Source organism: Vespa velutina, chromosome 6 (genome assembly GCF_912470025.1).
Source record: "Vespa velutina chromosome 6, iVesVel2.1, whole genome shotgun sequence".
NCBI lineage: Eukaryota > Metazoa > Arthropoda > Insecta > Hymenoptera > Vespidae > Vespa > Vespa velutina.
The window spans coordinates 982,369-1,004,288 of record NC_062193.1 but is presented as its reverse complement, the minus strand read 5'-3'; the positions used below and the strand labels follow the sequence as shown (position 1 = coordinate 1,004,288).

At 28.8% G+C, this 21,920-nt stretch overlaps 6 protein-coding genes across 15 annotated transcripts; 2 read left to right on the top strand and 4 right to left on the bottom strand.

The window, feature by feature from the left end:
* The first annotated feature begins 13 nt into the window (after positions 1–13).
* On the top strand, positions 14–17,072 carry LOC124950232 (presenilins-associated rhomboid-like protein, mitochondrial). Of its 7 annotated transcripts, none has more exons than XR_007101296.1 (12): positions 16–229; positions 313–496; positions 580–681; positions 808–973; positions 1,060–1,280; positions 1,351–1,452; positions 1,547–1,644; positions 1,745–1,858; positions 2,585–5,838; positions 6,435–6,609; positions 6,721–6,784; positions 10,686–17,072. XR_007101296.1 is itself a non-coding variant. In XM_047496680.1 (8 exons), exons 1-8 carry the CDS (start codon positions 183–185, stop codon positions 1,839–1,841), a joined length of 1,017 nt encoding a protein of 338 aa, XP_047352636.1. In that variant the 5' UTR covers positions 17–182; the 3' UTR covers positions 1,842–6,217. The 7 variants fall into 7 exon arrangements, 1 of the variants encoding a protein (XP_047352636.1); XR_007101293.1 differs by having other exon boundaries at positions 17–229; positions 1,745–5,838; positions 10,686–10,837; positions 10,964–17,072; XR_007101292.1 differs by having other exon boundaries at positions 17–229; positions 1,745–5,838.
* LOC124950233 (S-formylglutathione hydrolase) lies at positions 1,965–5,494 on the bottom strand. Of its 2 annotated transcripts, XM_047496683.1 has the most exons (7): positions 5,080–5,494; positions 3,716–4,355; positions 3,431–3,633; positions 3,229–3,320; positions 2,775–3,152; positions 2,482–2,707; positions 1,965–2,402 (listed from the first exon to the last, which is right to left on the bottom strand). In XM_047496683.1, exons 4-7 carry the CDS (start codon positions 3,297–3,299, stop codon positions 2,220–2,222), a joined length of 858 nt encoding a protein of 285 aa, XP_047352639.1. In that variant the 5' UTR covers positions 3,300–3,320; positions 3,431–3,633; positions 3,716–4,355; positions 5,080–5,494; the 3' UTR covers positions 1,965–2,219. The 2 variants fall into 2 exon arrangements, with proteins under 2 accessions (XP_047352639.1, XP_047352638.1); XM_047496682.1 differs by lacking the exon at positions 3,431–3,633 and having other exon boundaries at positions 5,080–5,493.
* Positions 7,099–10,563, bottom strand: LOC124950221 (nucleolar protein 14 homolog). The gene is made up of 5 exons (XM_047496660.1): positions 8,605–10,563; positions 8,398–8,527; positions 8,155–8,319; positions 7,551–8,059; positions 7,099–7,435 (listed from the first exon to the last, which is right to left on the bottom strand). Exons 1-5 carry the CDS (start codon positions 10,353–10,355, stop codon positions 7,192–7,194), a joined length of 2,799 nt encoding a protein of 932 aa, XP_047352616.1. The 5' UTR covers positions 10,356–10,563; the 3' UTR covers positions 7,099–7,191.
* Positions 11,209–12,238, top strand: LOC124949794 (piggyBac transposable element-derived protein 4-like). The gene is made up of 2 exons (XM_047495494.1): positions 11,209–11,582; positions 11,650–12,238. The coding sequence occupies exons 1-2, from the start codon at positions 11,209–11,211 to the stop codon at positions 12,236–12,238; spliced, it is 963 nt and encodes a 320-aa protein (XP_047351450.1).
* LOC124949792 (histone-lysine N-methyltransferase SETMAR-like) lies at positions 14,576–15,618 on the bottom strand. Its single transcript, XM_047495491.1, has 2 exons — positions 15,580–15,618; positions 14,576–15,184 (listed from the first exon to the last, which is right to left on the bottom strand). The coding sequence occupies exons 1-2, from the start codon at positions 15,616–15,618 to the stop codon at positions 14,576–14,578; spliced, it is 648 nt and encodes a 215-aa protein (XP_047351447.1).
* On the bottom strand, positions 16,914–21,912 carry LOC124950227 (sterol O-acyltransferase 1). 3 transcript variants are annotated; one of them, XM_047496674.1, is made up of 9 exons: positions 21,452–21,912; positions 21,077–21,144; positions 20,812–20,945; positions 19,326–19,499; positions 19,045–19,193; positions 18,814–18,953; positions 18,414–18,577; positions 18,076–18,349; positions 16,914–17,984 (listed from the first exon to the last, which is right to left on the bottom strand). In XM_047496674.1, the coding sequence occupies exons 1-9, from the start codon at positions 21,483–21,485 to the stop codon at positions 17,559–17,561; spliced, it is 1,563 nt and encodes a 520-aa protein (XP_047352630.1). In that variant the 5' UTR covers positions 21,486–21,912; the 3' UTR covers positions 16,914–17,558. The 3 variants fall into 3 exon arrangements, with proteins under 3 accessions (XP_047352630.1, XP_047352632.1, XP_047352631.1); XM_047496676.1 differs by lacking the exon at positions 19,326–19,499; XM_047496675.1 differs by lacking the exon at positions 21,077–21,144.
* Positions 21,913–21,920: the final 8 nt, after the last annotated feature.

The following is a 21,920-nucleotide window of genomic DNA, read 5'->3' as shown; positions in this document are numbered from 1 at the left end:
GCATACAAGGTGTATGTCTATGTTTTAATGTTCAGTTATATATTCTAAACAACACGAGATTAGTTTTCTTCTGTTCAAAATCTTTTTGTATAAATTGCCCTTGTATTTTATCATTATATTTCTTCATGGAATTATAATATAAAAGATAATTCGTCGTAACGGCATGCTAAATCTTTTAAAGCATGGCGATCAGAACATTTATGCGCTTGGGTAATACCACGAGCAGATGGTACAATTTTTTATTTTCATTTCTTTTTTAGGTTATCTATTGTATTTTGTAATATTGTTAAATAACTTTTTAATTTATTATAGTGTTTTGATGTTACCATCTTATACAGTTAAATTACATATACCAAATACTTACAAAAATGTAAGATGTTTTAGACGATTAAAGAATTCTTTTGAACGACCTGAAAGTCCTTTTACGAGACTTAATACTGAAAATAGACCTGTTCAATTTTCCAAGTTGTTAAAACCATTTGTTTTTACTATTACGGTATGCACAATAGTGATTGTTTTCGTAAAATAACCAAATGTATAATCATTATTCTTTATAGTACATTATATTCTGTTTATTAGTTTACAGGTGCTACAATAGTTACAACAGCAATTTGGGAATATGAAAGTATTAGAAAGCAAACATATAAAATAATTAATCATTTTAGACAATTTTACAGTGTTGTATGTATTTCTTACTTAAAATTTTAATCATAATTATTATTATTATTATTATTATTATTATTATTATTATTATTATTATTATTATTATTATTATTATTGTTTACATTAATATAAAAATATATCTAGAAAACAGGATGGCGGAAGGATATGGAAACATGGTGGAGAAATTTAACAGATGGACAAAGAATGTTCGCGCCTATATGTTTTTTAAATGTTCTTGTATTTCTTGCATGGAGAATACCCGCATTGCATAGCACAATGCTAAAATATTTTTGTGCCAATCCTGCTTCTAGTGAGTAATTAAGTAAGGTATATATTCTTTTTTAATTGTTTTGTATAAATCAGTTAAATATAATTCATTATTTTTTTTTATTCAAGGTGCATCATGTTGGTCCATGATATTATCAATATTTTCACATTATTCTTTATTACATTTAGCTGCAAACATGTATGTATTGCATAGTTTTAGTACAGGAATTGTAGCATCTTTAGGCAAAGAACAATTTTTGGCACTTTATTTAAGCAGTGGTGTCATTTCTAGTTTTGCTAGTCATTTCTATAAAGTTGTATTTGGTTTACCTGGTCTATCTGTAGGAGCTGTGAGTAATATGTATTTTTGATAAATGAATATTACGAGTAATATTTTAAAATTAATTTCATTTATATTAGTCAGGTGCAATCATGGGTGTTCTTGGATTTGTCTGTACAGAGTATCCAGATACTCGTTTAGCTATACTTTTTCTTCCTATGTTCACATTTACTGCGAGTATGGTAAATTAACATTCATTGTATTTATAACATATATTTCTTGCAAAATATTGTCTTTATTTTTTTATTTATATTTTATAGATTTTCTTGATTTTAGGCAATTAAAGTAACAATGACTCTAGACTTTACAGGCTGCGTATTAGGATGGAAATATTTTGATCATGCTGCACATTTAGGTGGTGCATTGTTCGGAATGCAAGTGTTATTTTGTTTAATATTCATATACATTATGTGTTCGACAAAAATGTTCAATAATTATTTCATTTAAAATTTCTTATTTCTTTCTATTGTGTAGATTTTGGCAAGCTTGGGGCAATGCCAATATTTGGCGAAAACGGGAGCCAGTATTAATGTTTTGGCATGAATTACGAAATCCACGTAAATCACAATGAATTTCGACTTTTATAAGGTGACGCTTTTGTTATCAAACAAAAAACGTAAGATATTAGATTCAAATCAGATTATAAATTTGATATACTTCAGAAGGTACGGTCATGAAAAAAAAAATTACAGAATGTTAACACGTTTAATATATTTTTATTGTTAACAATTTTTATGTATATTATAAGAAAACTATAAAGAAATGGAGAGAAAAAGGCAAAGAATAATGAGTATAATTTATCTGTAACTTTGTTCAATTTGAAAAAAGTCATACATTGATTCTTTTGCAGTTTACTTTATTTTAGTATACTAATTTTTAATTTTACTATACTAATTTAAAAGAAATATTTATTAGTAAAAATTGATATAAATTTTGATAAAAAATATCTTTAATTCTTTAAGTACTTCATATGATGTTTAATATGATCTTCGATAAATGTAGCTATAAAATAATAACTATGATCATAACCTTCTTGAAATCTTAAAACCAAAGGTAATCCAGCATCTTTTGCAGCATTCAATAAATTTTCAGGCAACAATTGACCCTGTTTTAAGAAATTATCTTCTTTCCCCTAAAATTAATATATTTTTAATATTTGTTTTGCTTATTTTTGTGCAACATTAAATTTTTTATATTTGATTTAGTTAAACCTGATCTATTAAAATATCCAAAGGAGGACCATTGTATTTTTTAGCTAATTCTGTAGCATCCCAGTCATTCCATGAGACATTGTCTTCTGTTTCTCCAAAATAGTTAGAGAATGCTTTTTTACCCCACGGACACTGAATTGGATTGCTGATAGGAGAAAAGGCAGAAACCGATTTGTACATACCTGGATTTTTAAGTGCACAGATCAGTGCTCCATGACCTCCCATACTATAAAAATGATTAATGTTATTAACAATATGTAGAAATAGCAATAATTTTTATGTTTATGTCATACCTGTGACCCATTATAGACTGTTTATCAGAAAGTATCGGAAATTTTTCATTAATCAGTGATGATAATTCTTTAGTAATGTAACTGTACATTTTATAATTCTTCTTCCATGGTTCTTTTGTTGCATCCACATAAAATCCTGCTCCAATTCCTAAGTCCCAACTGTCAGAATCATCAGGAATATTTAATCCACGAGGACTAGTATCAGGTACTACTAAAGCAACACCACATTCTGAAGCATATTTTTGAGCACCACCTTTTTGTATAAAATTTGCCTCTGTGCATGTCAGCCCTGATAGAAAATAAATAACTGGGACTGAAACTTCTTCCGCTTGTGGTGGAAGGAAGATACCAAAGTTCATTTTACAGTCGAGAACGGAGCTACAAAATATTAACAAAATATTATTTTCAGATCCATTGTCACATAACCTTACATTTTTATCTTAATTTATAATACCTCTCATGCGAATAAACTTTTTGCCATCCTCCAAATACTTTATTATTAGATACTTCTGTGAGTTCCGTCATTGATGAAGATTGTTGCACTGTCTAAAAGATAATAATTCAGTTCAATCGTTAAAAAAAATTCTTTGGAAATAATTACAATACGCAATTGTGTACAAAGGTTAAATAAGAATGTAATCAATTTCTAAACTCGCCTTATTTCTTTATTCTCGATTCCTCACGACTTTCTGATCGAAGACGTCGCGAAAATTTATTAGCAACTTTCGACATACACTATAATTGTAAAGTGTATTGTACACCAATGGAGAAAATATTATTCAAAAAATGTTCAATACTGATAATGCGCTATTCTATTAATTTCAAAGCAGAACGTTCGCATTCTACGTTATCGCACATTCTATTGCAAAAAGAGAAAAAAAGAATCGTATGGTTTATTTGAAATATAAGAACATTCCGTTTACGTACATTTCTATACTTACCTCCATGACTGCTGTACACTGCATTTGTTTTTTCCTTTGCTTCCAAAAATTTCTTAAATTTGCTCCAGTTCTTTTTTTTTTATATTTACAAAGCTGCCCTTTTGCTGACGGCATTTTTTTTTCTTCTTCACTTTAATCACTTTTTATATTGCATATTTACAAAAAACATCTCGACGCTATTCATACGATGTCTATTCGACGAATGAACATTTTTAAAATAACCAATCGTTTCGCAATCATTTGTTTTATATTTTTCTCAGGCGTTTTTTAAGACTGTTCATCATTCCTGGTTTTATAATAGTTTACGTCAACAATGAGAACAGACTTAATTCTTGACCAATTATGATAAAAAACAAGTTTATTTTTTTTTTTTTTTTAAGAAGTTTTAATCTAGGACCCCGCTTTTTCGAATTTTTGAAAAAGCTTTAAAAAAAAAAAATGGCATTTCTTCGAGAATATATTATGCATAAAAATACAACTTTTTCAAAAATTCGAAAAATCAGTGTCTTAGATTAAACCTTTATCTTTAAAATAATGTTTTGTTTATCAAAATTGGTCCAAAATTATGCCTGGACTTGCTGTTTTCGTTATTTTTCGTGTAGAAAAATTTTGTAGTAACAATAGTAACGCCCTTTGAAATCTACGGGAAAAAAGAAGAAATTCATACCTCTACTACAGATTTTCACATTACGAAATATTGAAAATACATCATTGAATGATACTGCTGATGCTGATTATGCTGATTTTCTGAGCTATTTCAAATGCAAAAAAAAATGCTTTTTAAGATGCTCATAAGAAACTAGAGAAAGATGATAAACAGCCTTAAGAAATGCAAATTTAACGATGACTCTACTTGTATATTATTATTCTTTTAAAATCAAATCAAATTGAACAACGTTCAGTGCATTTTGAAAGAAAGCAAGAAAAATCGATAGTATACAATAAAATCTATTTAATAGAAAAAAAATTTTAAAGAAAAAAAAAAAAAAGAACCGTACCGCATTTCATCTCATTGAAAGGTTTTATGTTCTTCCGTAAAAAAAAAAAAAGAAAAAAAAAAAAAAACCCAGTATATTTTTAACGTAATTGAATTTAAATCAATAATTATCTCGAGATCTATTTATTATACATATTTCATTATCTTTTTCTTTACCGGTCTATATAATGAATATTCCTGTATTTTTCTAAATATTAATTTTCAAATATCCGTATATTTATATATTACGTAACTTGACATTAAATTATTTCTATTGAAAATGAAAAATTCTTAATCATTAATTGTTTCCTTTAAATGTTGTCAAAATAAAGGATACGGTATATGCCGTATAAAATTTAAATTATAAATTAAAGAGTATTTATTTTACCTTCATGTACACCTTTGATCAGTTCCAATTCCAGTGTTCCCCATAATTGTCATCTTTTATTTATTTCATGATTGATCTCAAATGTTCCTTTAAAGTGTTTTTAGGATTCAACAAAGAAAGAGAAAAACACATCATGGAAATCAATACTCTAATGATAGACCGATAGAACGAATTAAACTTTAACGATCCTTTTGCACGAGACGATCGATCGCACCGATCGATTGGTGCAATTTGTTGTAAAAACTCGTTAACGACATGGAATTGGCTACTTCGTTTTTTTTTTTTCCATACGAGACAAATGAAGTTAACGAAGTGATTCAACTTTGACAGTTACTCACTATACAAGTTGTTTTCTCAAGACCGTAGTTGCATATACTAAAGATGCGGCATTATTTTCAATCACGCCATTCATACTAAGCGACTGATCGACGCATTAACTTTCTGTTTCTCAATCTTGGTTCAAAACAATACGCAGAAAGAGAGGGGAAAAAAAAAGAAAGCGACAATACCTCTTCATTCTTCGGCGCCATTATGACGAATAAAAAAACAAAAACAAATAATAAAAAAAATTACGCTGTCAATGAGATTAGTTGCTATTTCGATTCCACAGATCGATGACTGACAAATTACAACGATTCGACCGTTTCTTGTGAAAAGGTCCTAAATGTTCCAATGACAGCGACTAACATATAAAGCGCGAATAATTGAGTGCTATTTTTTCATGGCGCGATACAACAAAGGTCCGACGAAAATGAAAAGGTAATAGAAAATTTATGACATCGTTTAAGATAATCACAAAGATGATGAGATAAGATTTACAGTAATGTGACAAATGGAGATTATTTCTTCTATTGTATTTGTTATATGTTGTAATCATGATTTTATATAGACACATATATGTATATGTATATAGGATATGAGTTTGTTTGTGAAAGGCAAGAGGTATGAAAAAGACAAACCTTTGAAAGAATAAATATCGCTATGAGTTTAATTGTAAGACAATGGGGTCTGCTTCAGGGAATTGCAGAAATCCTTAGATTTTCTTTTTTTTCTTTTTTTTTTTTTTTTTTATAAAAATTTAAAAAGGAAAACGAGTCATCCAGATTATAGTTGTTTACAATCACATCTTCGTTATACCTAAAAACATAACTTCTTTCATAAATATCATCTTGGGAGTTCGATTGAGATAATTATAAATTTCTATATATATATATATATATATATATAGAAAATAATAAACATTATGTTATTCTGAATGATAATTATCATTGATGAATAATAAATAATGATATAAATGTCTAATTAAATTTATTCATTATATAAACAATTGTTTAAAAATTTTTATTCCATCAAAGTAACTTGATGAATAAAAATTTAGACGCAACATGCATCATTTTCTCGATACGGAATAGTGTAATACAAGTATACTTAAATACATAAAATCTGTACGGTATACTCAAGGATTTACACCATAAATTCTTCTGATTGTAATTTACGTCTGATTTTGGTGACGAAAGACTCATTCGAAAGGTAAACATTTTTTATATGAAATTATTGTAACAGATTTTTGAAAAGATATTATTTTCTTTGCAAAAATTATATCTAAAAAATAAATAATCTTTAAGAATAATTTTCACGCAGGTAAAAGCTTATTTTGAAAATCGTGGCAGATTTTAAATATAAAAACGTGCAATTATATGGATGCGTAAGTATAAAAAAATAAGTGTACGTTTAATAATATCTTCATATGTATTATAAAATAAATAATTGTAAAAAAATATAGGAAATTAGATATAAAAATTATGTTATTACAGATGAACGTAATACATTTAAGAAAAAAAAAGAAAAAAAAATTAAGAAATATTGTTTTCATATAATTATTGAATAATTGTTTCTTGTAATAGTTTCTAACCTATTATGTATTTTTTTTAAAAGTTATTTTTAATTATTTTATTTTTGTACAATTATGTGCTTTCTAAGTCTTTTAAAATATCTTAAATTATATAATAAGTCAGTATATAAATAACAGCAAAAGTATATTTAATATACAAAATATATTTACATAATGAGAAACATATGTATATCCATAATTCTTTATATAATTTTCTAAATCTATTTCTTTTTTAACTTTTTTAGTTCATTTTGTTGTTTCGCTGCATCACCAAATATTTCTTTCACTTTACGTTTGCGTTCTGTATCACTCTTAATTTGTTGTTTAATTTGTAATTTGGATAAGAATGCTCTATCCTTTCTTATTTCACGAATAGCGCCCTTCATTTCTTTTTTATATTTATGAAGTAATTTTTCTCTTTCTGCTTTTTCTTTAGACATAGGCTTATGCTTTTTGCCATCATATCTATAAATAATATAAAAATATAAACAATACACGCAATATATATAATATTTATAATATCAAAATGCAATTCTTATTTATTTACTTAGAAAGTAAATAGAAAAAATAGAACACGTACACTCTTTCAATATGAGGCTCATATTGCCTTAATGGTTTTGGTCTTTTCTTTTCACGAATAATATATTCAAGCTTTTTATTTTTTAAGTCGATTAATTCTCCATTTAAGTGTTTTATATGCTCCTTTAAAGTTGAAGGATATCCATTGCATGGGTTTTCTTTTAATAACTTTATAATTGGTTCGAATATAGAATATGCAGATTCTAATTCTTGAAGATGATTTTTGAATTCATTAATTAAATTTATTGCAGTAAATAAAACTCTTATTCTATAATCATTGTCTATATCTTCATTTACTAAATCATATGCTTTCATAATTACTGTATTTAAATTCATTTCTAAATCTGTTTTTTCCTGATCAATTATTAATAAATTACTTGATTCACCAATACTTTTAAAAGGAGGAATCACCTTAATTCCTTTGATCAAAAGTTTTGGCGTAGCCATGTATATTATTCCACGTAGAAAATTGATCGCAGATGGAGCAAATCGTTTACTTAATACTGTATACTAAAAAAATTAATTTTTGGTTACAGTAATAATATAAAACATATATATATATATGTAGTTATATAAAATGTATAAATATAATTATTATTACATACCTCTAACATAAGGGTACATATAAAGAGACCTTTTGATATATCTCTTCTGTTTTTAATACGACATGTTAGTAATATTTGTGACATAAATATAAGGCAAGGAGTAACAATTACATGTCTAAAGTCAGATGTTGGGAATAATAGTGATACCAATTTAAAAATAATAAGCTGAAAAAAACATAATTTAAAATAATTATTTTAAATTATAAAATAATATTTCCATTATTTAATATTCTGAAAACATACTGTATCTATGTTGGGATATTGTTTCCTATTCTTTTCAAATTCTTCATGTTTTTCTTTTATTATTTCAACTATACAATTCTTAGTATTTTCTGGATTTATATGTGCAAGATCATATAGATAAGGACATAACCTAAAATATATAATATAATAAAAATTTAATTAATTTTCTTAATAGAATACAATATTTACTATATATATATATTTTACCTATCAAAAACTTGAAAAAAGTTAACAATGTTTTCTACATCATCGTTTTCTATATTATTATTAAGAATATATTTCATTAGAAATATAAATAATTTGGATAATTTTTCTTTGTTTTGTTTATCCAGAGTCCAATGATTGCATTTTATTATGCGATCTACAATAACTGATTGATAATCGGGATTTTGATTTTGTAATAATTTTTGTAATTCCTCAAAACTTTCTGGTATTTTATAAGTATAAGGTAATTCTTTTCTAGCTTTTTCCATGCTTTCTTTCCTTTTTAAAAGATCATTTCTAATTTCTTGTTTTCTATCTATACTGACAATTTTGTCAATAACTGCTTCATTATCTGCTTTTATTATTGACTTCAACTTATCATTTTTGATATTAATTGATTTTTCAGTATATATATTATTTCCAAATCTAATACTTTTTTTGTCAGATATCTCCTCATCTTCGCTAGAGGAGTCAGATTGTTTTAAATCTGATAAGTCATCTTCTGAGGAGCTTTCATCTTCTACATTATTAGAATCTGACTGGACATCCGAATTTTCACACAAATCTGTTTCATATTCTTCTTTACTTTCTTCATGTTCATCATTTATTAATTTTGATTCTTGATTAATTTTATTTGTCTTATCAATTTTATCATTTACAAGAGATTTCTTCATTCTTTCTACTCGAATTTCTGTTTGATTTACATTTTCATTAAATTTAGAATCATTACTATTGCTAGTATCGTTTGAGCTTTGACTAATATCATCATTAAATATATCATTGTCATTACTTACTCCATCATTTTGAATTTCATCAGATATTTTCTCTACAAAAAATCCATCGTCAAGATCATCAGCTGATTTATGTTTTAGTTCTGCATTTGAATCTGATATAAATCCTTTCATTCTTGCTAAACGATCAGCTTCAAGTGCTTCTAATTTTTCCTTCTCTTCTTTAATAATTTCTTCCTCAGATTTTAATCTGTCAGTAGGATTGCCTCTTGCTTCAAATTTTAATTCACGTACAGCCATATCATAATCATCAACTTTTATTTTATCAACAGGATCTTGATTTGATATTTTACTTGCTGATACTATAGGAAGAAGATCTTTCCATTCAGTATCTAGTTTTTCTGTTAAATCTACGGTTTCCTCACGTATCTTTTGCTTCTCAGCTTTTCGTTTTTTGGATTCAGCAATAAGTTCAGCAATCAGGTCTTTTCTAGATATAGTTGAGTCTGATTTTGATAGAATGCCGCCTCCAAAATGTGATTCAACAAATTTTTTATTCAGTTTTCCATCTCTATTTTCATCATCACTAAATTCATCATCACTTTTTGGATCATCAAATTTTTCTATTTCTTCAAGAGTTTGGCCTCTATGCGTCAGCACTTCTTCGTCATTCAAACTAAAAATGTTTTTCTTTTTATGAGCTTTTATACGTTCTGCTGTAAATCTTGCCATAGCTTTTTCTTCTGGTGTCATACGAAAATTTTTTTCACCTATGCGTTTATCTAAAAACACATTGTCTTTATTTTTTAATTTATACTCTTGAAACAGAGTACCCTTGCGTTTACTAATAGCTTTAGCACGTGATATACCAGGCAAACCTCTGTCTGCTTTATTCCTTCGTCCTAAAACATTTTGTTTGTCTTTATTTATATGTATTTCGAAGGGATTTAAATTTTTCTTTTTTTGTTGGTTATGTTGTAATTGCGCTTTTTCAGACATGTTCATCTTCTTTGCTTTCACCATTTTAGATATTTATAGTTTTCAGACGAAATGAGAAGCACAAAGACGTCAAAATAAATATAATATTTTACATATATAAATTCTTTACATTAATTCAAATAAACAAAGTCTTAATAACCTATGTTAAGATAATCGTTTAACAATAATCCACGTGTTTTTATTTCTATCTGCCCGGTCTGTTATTGCTGCATAGTTACCACATATGTTATCAAGTATTGACCAATCAGAGCACTGCACTGAACAGCCAATTATATTTCAGTATATTTTTAGTACTAATGAATTTTATGATTAAGAAAGCGCGCGAATCTTATCATATCGCTAATCCTGCTTCAGATTTTTCTACATTAACTTTTTGCACTCGAGAGGTGATTCTCACTCATCACATGATTTAATGCCGCAACTCGAGTGGTGACTCTCGCTCACTACTTTGTTTGGTGCGGAAATTCGATGCGCGGGGAGAACTGTTTATGTTTTCTTTTTTTCAAGTGAGTTCCTAAATTCTTCCTGTATAATGTTACGAAGGTAACATAATTTCCCTTCCCAATGGAAGTAATGTTTTCTTATCTGAAATAAGTGCGCAATCTTGAACCGGACTCTATTTTCGGTCTTAGTTCGAACTTGAACATCAGGATTATAAAAATTGCGAAAGGATTATAAAAATTGAAGTTTCTGATGCCCATAAGCATGGAACTTAGTAATGAAATAAGTTCAAGTGAAGATGAATTTGATGTAACGTTGCTTAACGAGGAAATTACATCTATACATAGAGAGCTTGACGATAAAGACAACAAGAGCAGTGATGATGATAGTAATGAAGTAAGTGGTGTAAGAAGATGAAAGATCAGAATAATAGACAATGAATAATAGACATGAAAACGACAGCGATAGTGATACTGCAGAAGACCTACAATCGGACAGTTCTGAATGGATTAGTTGTACAGAATCCAAAGAAATACCCTTGAGAATACCGTTCATAGCCGGCGATACTCCTGCAGAACCGCACATACTCCTAGACAAGAAAGAACCGTTGTATTTTTTCAAACTGTTTTTTACTAATGAACTCGTGAATGAAATAGTTACTGAAACAAATAACTACGCTAGAAAAAAGTTAGAGAATAAGACGCCATCACAGTATTCAATATGGCGAGCTTGGCACAGTGTGACTATCGAAGAAATGTGGGCATTTATTGGAGTCATAATAAATATGGGGATAATGCCGTTGGCGAATTTGTAAGAATATTGGTCACGGAATGATATAAGTTATATTCCTTTTTATTCAAACAAATTTACCAGACAGATTCAATCAGATTTTTTGGATGCTTCATCTAAAAACAATCCCAACACGAGATACTGGTCCAAGAATACGTTTAGAGCTAATAAGCTGCTTTCTTGAATACATAAATTCTAAAGTTTTAGAGTATTTTACACCGGAAAAAGAAATTTGTGTGGATGAGTCAATTATCAAATTCAAAGGTCGGATTTCCTTTATCACTTACAATCCGAAAAAACCAACCAAATGGTGTGTTAGAGTTTACACAATGACAGACTCAAATACTGGGTATATCTGTGGTATTTTTTCTTATTATGGAAGTTTTACAACGGAGAAATTGATAAAGCCTGACCTTCCAATATCAGCAAGAATACTGCTGCACCTTTGTACGATGCTGCTGAAGAAAATACCTGGTACTCAAGGACACCATATGTTCACCGATCGGTATTACACCAGCTTTATCTTGGCTGAAGAATTATTCAAATTGAAGTGTCATCTGACAAGAACAATCTTAACGAATAGGAAGAATTTGCCAAATCAAATAAAAAAAAACAACATTCCGCAAGAAATTGACAGTAGCATACCGCAAAAGAAATACTTTAGTTTTAGCATTTAGAAGAATAAGAAGGTTGTCACATGTTTGACCAATGGGAATAATGCAGAAATGAGTACTGTAAAAAGGATTTTATGAGATTGTATTGAAATTACCGTCAAAAAGTCTAATGTTGTAATAAATTATATAAAACATATGGGCGGTGTCGATCAATATGCCTCAACATACTGTTTCTTAAGAAAATCCTTGAAATCGTGGCGTAAACTATTTTTTTGGGGTCTGGAAATTTGTGCAATTAATTCATATATTCTTTATAAAATCACTGAAGAGCAGAGAAGACAACGGCCGCTTAAACACTTGCGGTATGTGAAAACCTTAGTTCAACAATTAACTGGAGATTTTCACCAAACACGTGATCGAGCTTCAACTTCAACCTTCAATTCCGAAAAGATCCGCCTGAATGGAAAGTTGCATAACATTCTAACAGGAGTTAGGAAGGATTGTAAAGTCTGCTCTCAAAGAAATAAACTCGGTAAAAGACATCAAATTATTGTGATACTTGTGTTGAAAAGCCGGGCATCCATCTCAGCAATTGTTATATGAAATATCATACAAAACAAAATTACAAAAACTAAAGTTTTAGAAATTATCTTCGTAAAGGTCTAAAGATACATAAAATGTTAAAATATAAAAGTTTTATAGGATAATTTGTGTGTGTAATTATTTTAAGTTAGAGGTAAAAAATTCACCAAAAGTGCTACAAAACATCTCGAGTTGCTGATTCTTCCGCGCGAAAATGGCCCCGACTGCAAAGGGTTAATATCAAAAAACTCTATACTACCACGGTTTACTATAGTCGCTCGTCACGAAATCTTTCTTGCTTGGTAGCGTCGATCAAAGTCAAACAGTGAATTATCAAAATTTTTGTAGAAATATTAGGTTGGAAACTATGAAACGGGCGTTTTTTGTTTAGTCTGTGTTCAGCTGCGACTGAGAGAGATATATTGTAACGTACGCTCGATATTTTAATTTATGAAGTTTAAAGGTATTCTTCTTACTCATGTTGTAAAATTTTTTCGTGTTTGTATCCCATTTTTATTTTATTTTTATCCTAAACCAGATGGAAACAAAACGCTATTTACATCTACTCTTCTTGTACGAGTTTAAATTAAATCATACCGCAGCTCAAGCTTCAAAAAATATTAATCAGGCATTTGGAGATGGATCCACCAATGAAAAAAATGCTCGATATTGGTTCCAAAAATTTCGTTCTGGCAATTTGAGTATCGTCAATGAGCCTCGAGGAAGACCACCGGCCCATATTGATAACGAGGAATTAAGGACGACTATGGAATCCGATCCACAAACAACTAGTCGAACACTAGGAACTAGTCATACAGCTGTGTTAAAACATTTGCGTGCAATAAAGTCAAAAAATTGGACTCATATGTGCCGCACGAATTGACACAACTGCAGATGATCGACCGCAAAAGCAAGTGCGCATCTTTGTTGCTTCGCAATACACGATTGCCATTTTTACACCAAATCATCACTTGTGATGAAAAGTGGATTTTGTATGATAATCGAAAACGATCAAGCCAATGGGTAGATAAGAATATATCCCCGGGACACACCCCGAAACCGAAATTTCATAAAAAAAAAAATTATGGTCACCATATGGTGGAATGCCCAAGGAGTGATCCATTATTCCTTTCTACAGACGAAACTATAACAGCGATGTCTTATTGTCATGAAATTGATGTCATGCATGAGAAAATTATGGAAAAACAACCAGCATTGCTCAATCGGCACGGCGCAATATTACTGCATGATAACGCACGACCACATAAAGCTTCAATTACTGTTGACAAATTAACTTCTCTACAATATGAAATTTTACCATATCCTCCATATTCACCCGATATTTCACCGACTGATTTATTATTACCTTTTTCGTTGGTGCGAATGAAATGTCGGATTCTTAAGTGAATATATAAAACTGCATATCTTTTTCCAAAAGTTGTTTATTTAATCAAAATATGCTCCATTTACTTCAATATACTTTTCCCAACGAGATTTTAATGCATAGATGCTTGTCTTGAAGAAATTCTGATCTTTAGAATCAATGAACTCTGACATGACATTTTTCAGACTGTCTTCATTTTCGTACTATTTAGCCCGTAAAAACAGTTCTAAATGTTTAAATAAATGAAAGTCGGTTGGCGAAAGATCCGGTGAATAGGGTAGGTGCTACAAAATTTTATATTTTAATTCATTTAATTTCGCAATTGTTTTGTACGATATATGCGGCCGAACGTTGTCGTGGAGAAGTATTGGGACATGCCGATTAACAAGTGATGGGCTTCTAATTTTCAATTTTTCATGCATTTCTTCAATGTACTAGCAATACTTTTCGGCTGTAATTGTCATTCCAGTTCGAAGGAATGAGTAATGTATTACTCCAGTTACATTCCAGCAAACTGTGATTAAAATTTTCCGTGGATGAAGTGATGACCGTGGAGTATGAGCACAAGCCTCATCCCTATCAAGCCACCGAGCACACCTTTTCCTATTGTCGTAAAGAACCCATTTTTCATCACAAGTAATGATCCGATCGAAAAATGGATCTCGATTAAATCGGGTTAGCAATGATGAACATACGTTCAAGCGATCCAGCTTATTAAGCTCGGTTAGTTTGTGCGGTATCCACTTATCCATTTTTTTCACCTTGCCAATTTCAGAAAGATGTCGCAATATTGTTGTACGGTCAACTTCCATTCTGGCAGCAAGTTCCTTTGAAGAAACAGTTGGATTCGTTTCCACCAATGCTTTCAGAGCATCATTTTTCACAGACGTTTCGGGTCTTCCACGCGGTTCATTTTGCAGGGAAAAATCACCAGACCGGAATTTTTCAAACCAACGCTGCACTTTTTGATCGTTCACAGTATTCTCTCCAAATGCCTGGTTTATATTGCGTGCAGCTTTTGCAGCATTATTACCAAGTTTATACTCATAAGAAAATTACACGAATATCGGTTGAATTCATATCTGTGCAAAATTCAAAGCAAATAACAAAAGGGAACACTTTTGAGAAAATCTTCTTTGCTAAAATGTGACTCTGACAATGGACAGTACGACTATAAACCAGGTTATATCAAAAACAAAAGCATAACAAAATACGACACATGAACGCCCATCGATAAATATATCTAATATAAATGATATATGAATAAAAGTACAAAACGTTTTTTTTTTTTCATCCTCTATTGTTTCTCTTTATCTTACTATCTTATGATCATTATACATTTGTTTTCACAATGTTTTTTAACCGTTTGCGTACCAGAGGGTTTTGACAAAACATGATCGAAAAACACCAAGGAGCGCGATAGCGCTCTTTCAATTACGTTTCGAAAAAAGCCGAAAAGCGTGATAGCGCTTGTCATGTTCAATGCGATAAACAACAGGGCCGCCCTTTTCGTGTTTATTTCTTTTATACCAAATTCAGTTATGAATGAAAAAATATATATGTATAATATATATATTAGGTTGAAAACTATGAAACGGGCTTTAAATGAAAATAAAAAAACGAAAAGCATAATTTTTCACATTATTTATTATATTCAATTGAAATAATTTCCATTCTTCATCTACGACTTTTTGCCAACGATTGGGCAAATCACATATGCCTTTTTGAATAAAATCTTTATTTTTAGAGTTAATAAATAATTCAAAGTCTTTTATAATATCATTTTGATTATTGTATTTTTTTTCTCTTAAAAATAATTCATAATTATTATAGTAGAGATCACAGCGAAATTCACATCAGCCATCAGTGGAGGAAATAAATATAAGAGATTGAATAATAACATCTTACTAAATTATCTAATAAGAAAAAAAGAGTAAATTAATTAAAAGTAAAGTAAATAAAAAGAAATTATCGGGAATCATTTTAGCCTGGAACCTACATTTCCTAAATTACGAATATAGATGCTTACCAATATACAATACACATTGCTTATAGAATCTCTATCTTTTTATTCTATGAAATGTAAAAGAAACTACAAATTTGTTCAAAATTTTACAATATTTTAGAAACTCAAATCCCTTGACATAAACGATTGGACACGTATTTCTTTATTTTTGCCATAGAATTATTTGGCCAAAACTCATTAAAATGATCGAGTGAGGAGTTTCTGTAGCTTTTTCGGGTGAGCATCGTGAAAACCATTTCTTTGCGTTTGAAAATGTTTAGAAAATCTAAGCATCAGTTATTTACGTACACAACTAAGCAGGCAATCGCTACTTCATGGATATACATTATTCAAGCATATGAAAATTAGTAGTGGGTGTACGAGCTTCATCTCTTTTGCCGAACATTTCGATATAATACTAAACTTTTTTTTCGCGAAAAATGTTGAAAACAACATTAACGCCATTAAGGAGAACAGAAGTAATTCTCTATCAATTTTAATGAACAAAGTCTCATTTTAAAGACGAAGATTTAATTTACGGCACTGTTCCGGCGGAATTTTGAAAAAATCGTGATAATTTTTTTCAAAGAAAATAAAGCGAGAAGTATCATTCCGGGACGAGAGATAACGTATGCATTTGCATGTGTGTGCATATGTGCATGTGTTTTGATTGAATATTACGACAAGGAAAAAGAGGCATTGAGATTTACTATATTATTTATTAATATCTCTAGAAAATAGAATATGAAACATTAATAACAGATAGATGATAATGATAACAACAGAATAATTTATTTATGAGTCCATTAGGAATTGTTTACATCATATATTTACCGAATAGATTATATTAAAATAAAATGTCGAGTGAATATATAATATATTTGTGAATGTCAACATTGTAAATAAACATATGAAAGATGATAGTATTTTTTTCCATATTTCTTTCAATATATTTAATAAATTGTAAACTGATTTACGACATGAAAAAAGATATATAATATTATGATTAGCGATCAGTCAATAAAATATTTATTTATGATTTTATGAACATTTTGTTGTGGGGTGTACTAAAAAAATTTACAGGGGACTAGAATTTAGATAGAAGAATTAAAAAATAAATATTTAAAATTTTATATTTAAAATAGAAACCTGCTATTTCTGTTACCGAAAAAAAAAAAGAACAAAATCATTCGTTTCTCACAAGTTTGTTTCTTTCATTGGAGAATAATTATAAAATCTGAATAAAGTTTTTTCAAAATTGCGGCAATATATACGATGGTTCAAATGCAAATAAAAACAAAAAAGTGAATGTTTTCACAAAATACATGTATGTTTTAACGAATATATTACAAGAGACAGTGCATTCAAAAAGTGATTCTTTTAATATTACTAATGTATATCTTATTTAATGTTCATTGGGATATAGGGTTACAATACCAAATTCTCGGTAAAATGAAATTCAAGAATTTATCAGGATACTCAACACAATTTTGTCTTCCAAAGAATTCCATAGCATACATACTGCACATTACACCGTTACCTAAAATAAGGGTAAACCATAGAAATATATTGCCAGCTTTTCTTGTGATAAAAGTCAACGGGCAGCCTATGAAACCAAACAAAAGTATCATTCCGGGACAAAAAAATTGGAAAGCAAAACACATTATATATTCATGAACGAATGCGGATATGCAAAATACGGAGCAAGTTGCGATAAACCTATTTTGGTTCGTTAAGATCTCAACCACATCTTTGTATACGTAGGCGTAAAGCCAATCGTGCACGACGACGTTCCATGTTCTGTAGTAAACGCTATAAGATGATGAATTCCACCAGTCCTGAAAATGAAATACATAAAAATTCTATGATAATGATTAAAATTATGAATTAGTCTTATTAAAAAAAAATGCAGTTCATTTTGTTTTTTACCTTGTAAAACAATCGATCGGCAAAACGCAATACTTCAGCGCAAGCGTTTAACCAAGCGTGTAAAAGACAATAAAATCCACAAAGGAAGAAAAGAATTCCAGGCATGGACGTGTTGATTATATTGAGAAACAATTGTTCCCTTCTTATAGGTTTAACTCCATGTTTTCCATATATCGGATAAAAGAAGCGTTTACATATGAAAGCCATGTAAAATATTATCAACAAAACTTCTACATAATGCCAGAGAACAAACTTCCATCGAATACTTTTTGTCCTAGAAAAATTTACAAATGTAATTGAACATTACACATGATGCTCGGAGTCATCTATAAATTTACCTAGGATAATTATCTCTATAGATTAACGTTGGAGCGAAGAAGAAATATAGATACTTCGAAAAATCTGGCATTACTGGCTTTTCCATTTCCGCGTGTATTTTGTATTTAAGAAATTTTGGTGCCGTACTCCTTATGAAAGCGTAACATTTCATTAACATACGAACCTATTTAAAGTTGCAAATAAAATTAATTTTTAGAATTACATTTTAAATCGAAACGTTTTAAATCCGTATATTTAAATCATTCGGTCGTATATCACTCTTTAAAATTATGCTTTGTACGAGACATTGATGTATATATTCAGCTTAAATAAGTTTATATATAAGTGATTATTATATTTATGAAGGTGTTTAGTAGCAGAACGTTCATATATAGATACTTATATATGAAATTAATTTACCTGTTCTGTAAGAATTACAGTGCTAGAAGCTACTGGTAGTCCCTCATCTACTATTGCTTTAGCTGGAAGAACGATGAAAATGAGCAAATATAATACAAGCCCCGCTATCCATCCATAGTCCCATACTTTTAAAGCAGTTGCTACGTTAAATAATATCATAAATTATAAGTATAATTTTTAAGAAATGTTTAGCGATATTTTTTTAATAACAAAAACCAATTTTATTGTTACATAATGGTAAAAAATGAAGACGTTTGTGTGCCCAAATATAGAACGGAATGTAAATTCCAAGTGTCGTTAATGTCATTAAAGACCAAATATAAAGGACTCTTGAAAATTTTCCGAAACTCCATATTATAATATTCATTCCGACATTTATTCTGAAAATAAAATAAAAAAATGTATATATCTACCGACAAATTTATTATGTTGATTATATTTTATTGATATAAATTTGTACTACAGTTTTTATCAAAATTCAATGAAATTAAGGTATAAATGATCATGCTTACGATCCACCATCCATAATATCGTATGTAATAGTATTCATAAAAAGTAATATTAGTATCGTTGTAAATATATTATATACCGTCCGCACATGTTTGTTGGTGTTAAAAAGATCAGTTAATAATGAATTTCTTTCAGAAAATTGTTTTTCCGGTAAGATACTTTCCTTTGATAATTTTCTGTAAGCAATATAAAGAAAGAATAATATTTCATATTAAGTATTTTTCCGTTATATGAAAAAATGATGAAATATGGAGGAACTTCATAGATAAATAAACTTGACAATTTATAATATATTACATTACGTATGATATACAATGGACTCATTATTTCAAAGAGATCGAATATAAATATATTGGTTGAACTTATTTCAATGACTAGACTTCAATAAATTCCGATAAGAAATATTTCTTGTCGAAATGATTTGAATTATCTTTATGCGATATTATCGTATTTGTTTAAATAGTGATATAAAATGTAAAAGGAGAATAAACATTTCGTATTTAAATCTGAACGTCAACGGTCATGTGTTATCATTATCAATTTCGTGCTGATTGGAAGACTCGTAATCTCAGCAATAGCTCTATTTCTTTAATAAGGAATAAGACAATAATAGTGACAATATGGTAGATCCTCCTTGATGAAACAATTGTAGGAATGTACATGGACATTTATTAACTCTGATATCAAAGATTTTTTTTTTTTTTACTTTCATTTAAAGATTTCGTAAATAAAAACTGATATTAATGAATTTTCCATATTTTCGAATAATAAAAAATTTATTTTTCGTATTCATATTTATAAATATTAAATATAAATAAATAATTTAATTTATAAACTTATTATTTATAAAACGGATATGTAAGATCGAACAATTGAAATTTAATAAAATGAATGATAAATGATTATGTATTGAAAGGATCATTAATAATTATATAAACTTAATTTTAGATTAGCATCTAAATAATACCATCATGTTGATAGTATACAGGTAAGCAAATTTCATATGACGTAGTAGTACGCATGATCGAATGTATGAATGGTACATATATAAGGCACAAATCAGATCAGTGGACACGTATAATGCCTTTATGATATACAACGAGAGAGAAGGGTCTCCTTCAATCATGTTATTAGATTTGTTGGTTTTATTATGCTGTGTCTGAACTCATACGTATATTATTCTTGATTATAGAATTTTTAATACTCATATAAAAAACATAAATCGGTATCTTATATATTTTTTTTTACGATTTATCAAATATAAGAATCAGTAGTTTAAACTCGACTGTAAACATTTTATTTAAGTGCAAGCGTACTCGGGTTTATTTGATACTATTATATATGATATTTTTAATCAGTTACATTTTTCGATACGTTTCTAGATAAAACTAAAATTGGAATTTTAATGAATTTGATAATATGACAAATATTTTTTATATACAAAAGACGAAAATATAATACACCTTATAATTTTCGAACTATACGAACCTTTTATCACAGTATTTATCACTCAAATTATCTGACATTTGTAATGATCTTTCACGATTAGTTTTGTTTAATACTTCTGATATCATATCGTTAATACGATCATTGACTTGTTCAATAATGCTTTCCGAAATTTCCTATAAGAAAAATGACAATGTAAACAACTTTAATAAATATCTAATATATTATGCTAAATGAATTATTTTATTTCAGAATTTACAAATAGTAAAATTATTAAAAAAACTTATAAAGACCAATAACTACGTACTTGCATTCGTATTCGTATTTCAGCAACAGTTTCTTCATCTATCGCTCTTTTTTTTTCACTTTTCTTAACTATAAAACACCGCATTTAAAAATGAAATAATTATTCAATTCTTCGTATAAAATATTATATTTCTTAATTATTTAATATTTAAGTCTAAAAAATTTATGTCAAAAATCATATCGATCACTCTACAAGTGTTTCAAAATGATCAATTGTAAAAGAATTATCGTGATATACTTATATGATAGTATAACATTGTAAATACAGCTATAATTATCATTTTATTTCTATATGTATAGAAAAAAGCTTATCTTCTTATAGATTTTCATCATATTTATATATATATATATATATATATTCATAATATAAACTTACGTCGTAAATTTGAAATTTCCAAATGACCGTTCATCCTTGTGTTCGTTCGGTGCTTCAACTTTGTGATCTTCTCATCCAATATGATTTCACCCTCGCAAGTAAAATCGATGATCTCTAAACAATTGAGTGAAAAACTTGTCGGGCATAAAAGAAACTTTCCTTTAGTGACACAGCACACGCGACGATAAGCGAATGAACGAACGTAATTCTTGTACGTTATAAAAGTGTCTGGTTGGAACTATTCTCTGGCGAATAGTAGAACTAAAATCGTGCGCGTATTTCAATTATTTCTTTAGTATTTTTGTTGACATCCAACATAGATCCTTCCTGAAGATTTACAATTAGATTACTTGGATTAGATTTTTACGTTGTTAATCCAAGATAATAATAATTTTCTTATAAGTATAATTTTTTGGCGACTATGAAATATTATACGATTCTACTAAATAACTGCGCCTTTCTATAATTA

Excerpts from the sequence above, each read along its gene's own strand:
- LOC124950232 (XM_047496680.1), top strand. The coding sequence starts at position 183 with ATGGCGATCAGAACATTTATGCGCTTGGGTAATACCACGAGCAGATG. Across the intron at positions 974-1,059 it reads TTGTGCCAATCCTGCTTCTA|GTGCATCATGTTGGTCCATG; the intron begins GTGAGTAATTAA and ends TTTTTATTCAAG. Across the intron at positions 1,645-1,744 it reads GGTGGTGCATTGTTCGGAAT|ATTTTGGCAAGCTTGGGGCA; the intron begins GCAAGTGTTATT and ends TCTATTGTGTAG.
- LOC124950233 (XM_047496682.1), bottom strand. The coding sequence starts at position 3,829 with ATGCCGTCAGCAAAAGGGCAGCTTTGTAAATATAAAAAAAAAAGAACT. Across the intron at positions 3,321-3,715 it reads AGTGTACAGCAGTCATGGAG|ACAGTGCAACAATCTTCATC; the intron begins GTAAGTATAGAA and ends ATTATCTTTTAG. Across the intron at positions 2,403-2,481 it reads TGGATATTTTAATAGATCAG|GGGAAAGAAGATAATTTCTT; the intron begins GTTTAACTAAAT and ends TATTAATTTTAG.
- LOC124950221 (XM_047496660.1), bottom strand. The coding sequence starts at position 10,355 with ATGGTGAAAGCAAAGAAGATGAACATGTCTGAAAAAGCGCAATTACAA. Across the intron at positions 8,060-8,154 it reads TATGTACCCTTATGTTAGAG|TATACAGTATTAAGTAAACG; the intron begins GTATGTAATAAT and ends TAATTTTTTTAG. Across the intron at positions 7,436-7,550 it reads GAGCCTCATATTGAAAGAGT|ATATGATGGCAAAAAGCATA; the intron begins GTACGTGTTCTA and ends TATTATTTATAG.
- LOC124949794 (XM_047495494.1), top strand. The coding sequence starts at position 11,209 with ATGAATAATAGACATGAAAACGACAGCGATAGTGATACTGCAGAAGAC. Across the intron at positions 11,583-11,649 it reads ATAATGCCGTTGGCGAATTT|ATTCAATCAGATTTTTTGGA; the intron begins GTAAGAATATTG and ends TTTACCAGACAG.
- LOC124949792 (XM_047495491.1), bottom strand. The coding sequence starts at position 15,618 with ATGACAAGCGCTATCACGCTTTTCGGCTTTTTTCGAAAC. Across the intron at positions 15,185-15,579 it reads TTTTCGGCTTTTTTCGAAAC|TATAAACTTGGTAATAATGC; the intron begins GTAATTGAAAGA and ends TTTTCTTATGAG.
- LOC124950227 (XM_047496674.1), bottom strand. The coding sequence starts at position 21,485 with ATGAACGGTCATTTGGAAATTTCAAATTTACGAC. Across the intron at positions 21,145-21,451 it reads GGAAATTTCAAATTTACGAC|TTAAGAAAAGTGAAAAAAAA; the intron begins GTAAGTTTATAT and ends GGTGTTTTATAG. Across the intron at positions 18,954-19,044 it reads TCTTCATTTTTTACCATTAT|CAACTGCTTTAAAAGTATGG; the intron begins GTAACAATAAAA and ends TATTTAACGTAG.